Raw genomic sequence first — 7,588 nt, forward strand, 5'->3', positions numbered from 1 at the left:
ACCCTGTAGGGACCCAGCCCACCTGCAGTAGCTACAGCAACACCTAATAACCTGGTGAAAGCTGTGACCTCAGGATACCACATAACCTGAGTATGGGTGTACTGAAATGTACATTCAGCAAGATTTGACCTCCAAGCATTTCTATATCAGCTTTCTCCTTTGGAGATAAAAGCAGAGTGAGAATAGGTTAGTAAGAGAAAAGTCAGACTTCCCAGGCAGGTCTACTGAACCCTGTCCTGAGATTAGATCAAAACCTAGTGGAAAGCTGAGTGTAATGCCCCACACCTATAATTCCCACAGGTACAGGAAAGGAGGCGAAGGTTAACATGGGTTACAGAGAAATCCCGTCTCACACACACCCAACTCAAAACAACTAGGGGCCATGCTGGCCTCTGGGATGTGGGCTACGTCTTTCTCCAAGCGAGATTAGTCCTGACCTTTCCCACCTCCATGTGCAAGCTAGACAAGCAGCTGCCACAGATAGACCCCCCATTTCAAGTAGGATGCCCTCAAGTTCCACTTTAGAATGGGCTAACAGGCAAGCCTAGGAGTGGTCTTATCCCTCCCCCTCCTCACTAGTTTGGGAGGGTTCCAGACCCTGACCTTCAGGGAGGGTCCCAGATCTGGGACAGGGTGGAATAAGGGGTAGGGCATAAAGAGCTGGATGGCCTGCATGCCCCACGTTTGTCTCTGGATACCTATACTTTTCCAGACACAGAAAAGTTTGTCTTAGAGAAAACATAAAGCAAATAAAAGAATGAACAAACAAAGCCAGCTCAACCCCAGCATCAGTGGCACAGAGCCAGCAGGGAGCACTCTTCCAACACCAGGGGATGAACAGTTCCAAGTTGGCAGGGCTTATGTGATGTCCCTCTGCCGTGGTGGCCGGTGAACATTCCGAACGACACACTTCACCATCCATTCGATGCCCTCTCGAACTCCTTTTCTGTGGAGACAGTATGTGTAAGGCAGGGCTAGCCTTGGCCCTGAGAACTCTGCAGAGTGAGGCCTCAACTCACCCTGTGAGAGCAGAGCAGGCCTGGGTCAGACAGTCTCGCCGGCCAATCTTGCAGGTACAGTCACTGAATGCAGTCTTGATGTCAGGAATGGAGAGGCAGGTCTGACAGAGGAGGTAAGACTCTGAGGAACACTTCCACCACCTAGCTCCATCTAGCTTTTTCTTCACTTGGGCTTTCAGGAAGGCCATAGTCCCTCACCCCCCAAAAAATCAGTAGGGGTAAAGCTAATGCACCTGGTCGAAGTCTACTGCTGATGGCTTTACCCAAGGCTTTTGGGAATCTACAGCTCTCGAGAGAATATTCCCCACCACCCAAGAACAACCCTCAGAGCATCTACCAGCAGAACACTGAACTAAGCCAAGTGAGGAAGGGCCCATGGCCCTGGGGTTGAGAAGCTTTGGTACTATTCAGTGGCATATCTGTTTTCATCTAAGGGAATGCTCTGAGTTCCTTAGTTAAGTACCAGAGACCTCCATTACTAGTTTTGGGACACAGATGGAATAGTGTCCTCAGGAAAACGAGTGGAGAACAGGTCATGTTAAATGTAACTAGGTAGATACACAGGGCCTCAGAAAAGTAAAACTTCCTTGGCCCTCCAGATACTAGTTGCTACCATGTCCTCTATAGCTGTTTCTGTACAGAGCCCCTTTTGTAAGATGGTAGGGACTTTATGTGGACAGAAGTCCAAAGAGGAGTAGCACCTCATTATCAGAGGATGTCCATTGTATTACCCCTTCAAACCCCACTTTAAAAACTAAACATTTGTTTTTATTATATATATGTATGTGTCGGGGCAGGGGTATGTACACATGAGTACAGGTACCTACTAAGGCTAGGGGTGTCAGAGTCCCCTGGCGCTGCAGTCCAGATGGCTGTGAGCCATCTGACATGGGTACTGGGAGTCGAACTTGAGTCTTCTGGAAGGGCAGTACATGCTCTTAATCACTGAGCCACCTCTGAGGCTCCCCACATCCACTTCTCTGAGCCCAGAGCTTTCACCTGGGTCTTGCTCTAAGCCCCATACTCCCAGAACCCCTGGGGGTATCCTCCCTTGGGAAAGAAGATGGCATCTGCACTCTAACTATAAAAACCTCTAGTAAGAACATGCCTCTTCTAATGGTGGCAGCTCCAGGTGACACCCAGAGAGGAACTGAAGTTGGCAAGGTAGGGATCCCAAAAAGGGCAGAGAGAGGAGATTGGGATGAATGGTACAGACACTAGGTTCTGGAATCTGGAGGCCTACAAGCCACTTTCTTTGCAGCGGAGATAGAGGCCCTACAGCAGCTTTGTGGGGCTCACCTCCACATCCTGCTTGTTGGCCAACACCAGGATGGGGACACCGTCCAGTGCTTCACTCGAAACCACCTTCTCTGAGGAAAGCAGGAAAGGTGGTGCCTTGCACCCTGTGTCCTGTTTGTGACTGCAGACTCTGCCCTGGCCCAAAGGTGTATATAGGCAGCTCCCTTCCACCCTTTCCCTCACATACTAGACAGCCCAAGCAACATGAATGAGGCTTTCTTAGCCCTGGTATCCAGGTGTAAGCCCAGCCTCTCTCAAGGCAAGTTCCAGACATGTAGGAGGATCCAGATTAGACTGGTACACCACCCCCTGGTACTCCCCTCCCCACACAATTCCCTAGATGTAGGTCTTCCCATCTTCTCTCCTTCCTAGAGTGGCCACAGAACACTCACCAAATGCCTCTTTGGATTCTGACAGTCTCTCCTCATCAGTGGAGTCAATGACATAGATGACGCCATGGCACTCTGCATAGTACTAGAAGGAAGAGGAGGAAGCTAGGGGCTAGAGGTACTCATAGTTGGGCCAGCTAGATAGCAAGACCCTGTGTCACAACTACCAGAAGAGGCCCACAAGAGGAAGAGACAGGCAGTGAGTGGTGGGAACTTTGCTACCTCAGGGCAAAAATGGAGAAATGGGCACAACCCAGTAGGAAGACTTGCTAAGAAGCTTTCTGGGACTGATTTAGTGATAAAGATACCATAGCACCTTTGAGGAAGGCTTGCTGACTCTGGCAGGGTGATCAACCTCCTCCTGCTCAGGGGCTGATCCTGAGAACTCACCTGGTGCCCTGGCTATATGGTGTTGAGAGAAGGGTGGAAACAGGCTAGAGGTTGAGAAACCAAAAGAGGCTCATGGCTGAGGTCAGCAATGCCTATGAAGCTACCCTGCCTGAACAAAAATGACAGCACTGAACTCGGCCTCTGCAGGCTGGATGTAGCCAGTCCTGGGCTTTCAACAGCAAGGTGAGAAATGGACAGCACTGCTAAGGCAAAACAGATAGGGCAAGGTAAGCATAGGAAACGAAGATCCACACAGTAACAGAGACGTCTTGTGAGCTCCCATCCCAATCAGAAAAATAATGCCTGTCAATATGGGGCAAATAGCACACACCTGCCACCTCACAGCAGGACCATGCTGGCTCTCCTGTCTCAGTGAGAAGTCAACACTGACTAGTAAAATAATGTGCTGCAGACAGGGTAGGATGTATACCACTGAGGTTGTGTGACAACTAAGAAAGGAACACTTAACTCTAGTCAGTAAAACTCCCTCCCCACCTGCGCTTCCCACAGAATACTAGAGGCTAGTCCCAGGTCCCTTCTGCAGGGCTTTGCAGCCAGACTCATCCAAAACAGCTCCAGCCTTACAATAGGCCTGGCACAGAAGTTGCCAGCTCTGGGAGCAAGGCAATGGATTGGCCAATTGCTAGAGGCCTGAGAGCTGGCAGGTCCTACTACAGAGGTATTTATGGTAATAGTGGATGATACAAGGTTTGTAGCAAGCCCAGTGGGTCAGCAGGCAGCACTAGCAGCTCCAAAGGTTGTTACGAACATCTTATGTGATTAGGCACAAGACTTAAGAATCAGATAGCTAGAGCCACTCATCACATCCACCAGGCATAAGGTCCAACAGCTGCCAGAGAGATGGGAGAGGCATACCCAACCTTAATAGAGAAGTCACACATGTGGCTATGAGTATGTGTTGCAGGGAGGTGCAAAGAGGCCTGCATAACCAGCATAAGGAAACACTCTCAGCTGGACATGTTGAGACAGGCCAGAGGCAGCCCACCTGGTCTTGCTTGTATAAGAAGTTGTGATCTAAGCCTGGCATGTGCACAGATCTGGAGACAACAGCACACTGCTTGGTCAGCAGAGTAGGTACCAAGCCTAAGGCAGATGTAAGCAGCAGACATCACAACTTGGTTTCTATCTCAAGGTTCACCAGAGACCCACTGTCCAGAGCAACTTGCCCATCAGTGGTACCGTGCTAGACTGAGAAAAGCAGTGGCCAGATTGGCAGACCACAAACTTATCAGTATAGCTTCCATTCACCAAGGCCAATAGAGCCCCTACTAGGCATTTCACTTGATAGGGCAGCATGGCTAAGCCCTATGAGGTATCATCTCTTAAAGAAATGAGAAGGAACCTGAATACAAGCATGTCTCCTTAGCAATAACATAGATTCCCTGGGCACAAGATACCAGGCCACAGTCTTATGTCAAGCGATGTCAGCAGGGGAGACTCAAGTCACAACAAACGGCCTGTGGCCATAACAGGACAGCAATGGGCCATAGTGCCCATGTGGTAGCATTGTAGTAGGATACCAGGTCCAGATACCAACTCTCACAATGAGAGACATTTCTGAGGTGCTAGGTTTGGGACAGGACACAGTATCCAGGAACCAAGGCAGGACAAGAGACCCCTCTTCCTGACCCTCCTAGTAATCTAGAAGCAACTCTGCTACACATCTTCACAACTCTGAGTACTATATAGGTTGGGGGTAAGGGAGAATGGGTCCTGCCCACCAAAGCAACAAACTCAGCAGAAGCACCGAGTCACCAAACATGGTTACCTAGTGGGCACATTGGGCTCCTTTTGCTCAAAGATAACTGTCCCCGATTGGCAGGAGACTGGATGACTTAGCCAGCCACCAGGAAGTCACATCATTGCCAAGATGACTACAACTCTTCAACCAGTTAACAAGGCTGCTGTCTACCCTCCTCTTAGAAGAGGCTACTCCCCAATGTAGAGTACATATCCAGCAGTGCACAGATATTCACTCTGGCTGTCCATCCCAAAGAGCACTGTGACTGGTGACTCAGAAGATGGCACTCTTGGGGATGCCAATGTACATCAGTGCCCCATGACTAGGCCTGTCCTCTGTCCAACCTGGTGGCCATCAGAGACCTTCTGGATATAGGATAGATGCCACCCTCTTGCTAAGTTATAGCAGAAAGAAACATCTTAGGGAAGCCCAGGAAAGAGAAATGGGAACAAAATTGGCCCTCAGTTGTAATACTTGGCTGCTGGGAAGCAGCACAGTAGCTAAGGCACCTGTACCACAGCACTGGCTGCACCAAATGACCATGCCAACCCTCAGAGCAGGAGATGGCTCAAGAAAAGTTAGGGCTTGTTTGTTCTGCTCAGTGCGGGACCTAATACCTGACATAGGCTGGGTGGAGGAGACTCCAGTGTAGGAATGTATATAGAGAAAAGTCTCAGAACTGTCTAAAACCAATGCCCAAAGAAGAAGCAGGTGCTATCTGTGTCTGAGAACATCCTTCACAGATGGGGAAGAGGCCATCTGGAAGAACCATAACAAGCTAAAAAATGAGGTAGACAGACTCACCAGGAAACAAACGCATCACATATGCGTTCCCTGTATGTGATCTCTGCCATTTCTGTCTGCCTGTAAGAGGATAGGTTACAGTCCTCTTTGAGTTCCCCAGTCAGTGCTCTGGCTACTACCCTGGTGAACAATGCTTCTTTCTTTGGGAATGAAACTGGCCTCATCAGGGAAATGTTGGGTACCCCCCATGGGAATTTCTCTGGTGCCACTTTTGTGGTGATTCTAGGCCTGGGTTTTGCCAGAGTGAGACAGAAAGCAACCTGGGAACCTGGGATAGGATTGAAGAGAAAACCTTTAGACAGGGCCAATGAGATGGTTCAGCAGGTAAAGATGCTTGCTATGCAAGCCTGAGAATCTGAGTTTCATGTCTGGAGCCATGTAAAGGTGAGAAAATAGACTCTGAAAAGTTGTCCTCTGACCTCTACATGCATGCTGTGACATGCCCCCCGCCCCCAATAGATAGAGAGAGAATCTCCAGGGTAAATGTGGACAACAGAAGCTCTCATGGAAGAGGCTAAGAGGAGCCATCTAGAAAAATACTGCATGGAGCAGATAGTGTGTCTTACCTTGTCCCACAAAGACTGTAGCTCTTCTTGCCCACCTAAGTCCCAGAACATGAGACGAGCCTTCCCCACGTCCACAGTGCCAACTGGGGAGAGGACAGAATGAGCTAGCTCCTGACCTTACTCTTTACACACAAAGTCCCAGCTCTTTCTGGGGTGAGGCAAACCATTCTGGTACCAATTCCAGCAGGCTTGAACAGAGAATGGAGAGACAGGGATCTGGCCACTGGCCAGTTGGGCTGTGGAGCTTGCAGCATCCATCTCTTAGGGACCCCCCCTAAGCTCATATGCCTAAGGTGCCTCCTTACTGTTTAGACCCACGGTAGTAGTGATTTTGGATAGACTCATCCCCTTGTAGGTCTTGTTAAACCGTGTTTTTGATTGTTCCAAGAAGGTCTGAGGAAAGAAAGAGGGGTGGTTAGCAGCAGCAGCTAAAGCAGTTTTCTTATGTCTTTCCTAAATACCCCTCACCCCCACACGCTTTGGGCAACTTCGGGCCTTCACACCCATATACACATGCACACAAACCTCTGCCTGTAGAATGCTCTTCGCAGGCTGGTGGCAACTAACCTGTAGTCTTGGGTGGGGATTAGATTTCCAAATAAGAAAACATAAGGCAGGAAATGGGAATTGGTGAGAGAACAGGCACCTACTGTCTTCCCAGCATTGTCCAGGCCCAGGATCAGGATGCAGTATTCATCCTTCTGGAACATGTACTTGTACAGCCCCGAAAGCAGCGTGTACATCCTGCCCTGGAACCCTGAGAAATGTCAAGGTGTGTACCGGGGGCATCGGCCTCCTGCCCACTTCATCAACCGTCTATCCTGCTAGTTTTAAAATGTGGAGCCTCGTGGCTCGTGACTCCTTGCCCCCCTCTTCTGTAAGATTCCTGACTCTGCCTCCACCGCTGACCACCTGATAAGCCTGGGTCACTCCCACTTCAGGTCATCTTTCTGAATACATCATCAGTCGTGAAAAACCCGAGGCGGCCTACCCTGGTCCTCCTTCCTAAGGCTCCTCTTTCCAGACCCTCAACCCAGCACAGGTTCTAGGCCAGCGACCGTCTAGGGAGCTACCAGAGAGGCAGCGCTTCCGCCGTGGGCTGGCTTCGGATCCCCGCCGATGCCCGGCCCACGGAGCCTGGGAACCAGCTGCCGGAGCCGCTTCCGTGCCCCTACCCCAGGATTCTGGAACCCGGCCCCTCAGCCTAGTTGAGACCCACCTGCACCTGCTCAGACCTAGGAGACTAAGCCGCCGACGCCGCGTTGCAAACCCCACCGACCTCGGGTTGACCCCGCGCGGTGCCTGACGGGACCGACCGTCCGGTACGGGCGGAGCCGCATCCCGGCGGCCCCCGCGCTC

General features: G+C 50.6%; 1 protein-coding gene across 5 annotated transcripts; it reads right to left on the bottom strand.

Moving 5' to 3' along the window:
• Nucleotides 1–836: 836 nt before the first annotated feature.
• Nucleotides 837–7,570, bottom strand: Arfrp1 (ADP ribosylation factor related protein 1). Of its 5 annotated transcripts, none has more exons than XM_059262148.1 (9): nucleotides 7,449–7,570; nucleotides 6,880–6,986; nucleotides 6,755–6,803; nucleotides 6,535–6,622; nucleotides 6,230–6,312; nucleotides 2,711–2,792; nucleotides 2,319–2,389; nucleotides 1,020–1,120; nucleotides 837–946 (listed from the first exon to the last, which is right to left on the bottom strand). In XM_059262148.1, exons 2-9 carry the CDS (start codon nucleotides 6,891–6,893, stop codon nucleotides 859–861), a joined length of 576 nt encoding a protein of 191 aa, XP_059118131.1. In that variant the 5' UTR covers nucleotides 6,894–6,986; nucleotides 7,449–7,570; the 3' UTR covers nucleotides 837–858. The 5 variants fall into 5 exon arrangements, 4 of the variants coding, with proteins under 4 accessions (XP_059118131.1, XP_059118132.1, XP_059118129.1 ...); XM_059262149.1 differs by having other exon boundaries at nucleotides 6,880–6,978; nucleotides 7,449–7,553; XM_059262146.1 differs by lacking the exon at nucleotides 6,755–6,803.
• Between the last annotated feature and the right edge of the window lie 18 nt (nucleotides 7,571–7,588).

This window comes from Peromyscus eremicus, chromosome 4 (genome assembly GCF_949786415.1).
Source record: "Peromyscus eremicus chromosome 4, PerEre_H2_v1, whole genome shotgun sequence".
Taxonomy (NCBI): domain Eukaryota; kingdom Metazoa; phylum Chordata; class Mammalia; order Rodentia; family Cricetidae; genus Peromyscus; species Peromyscus eremicus.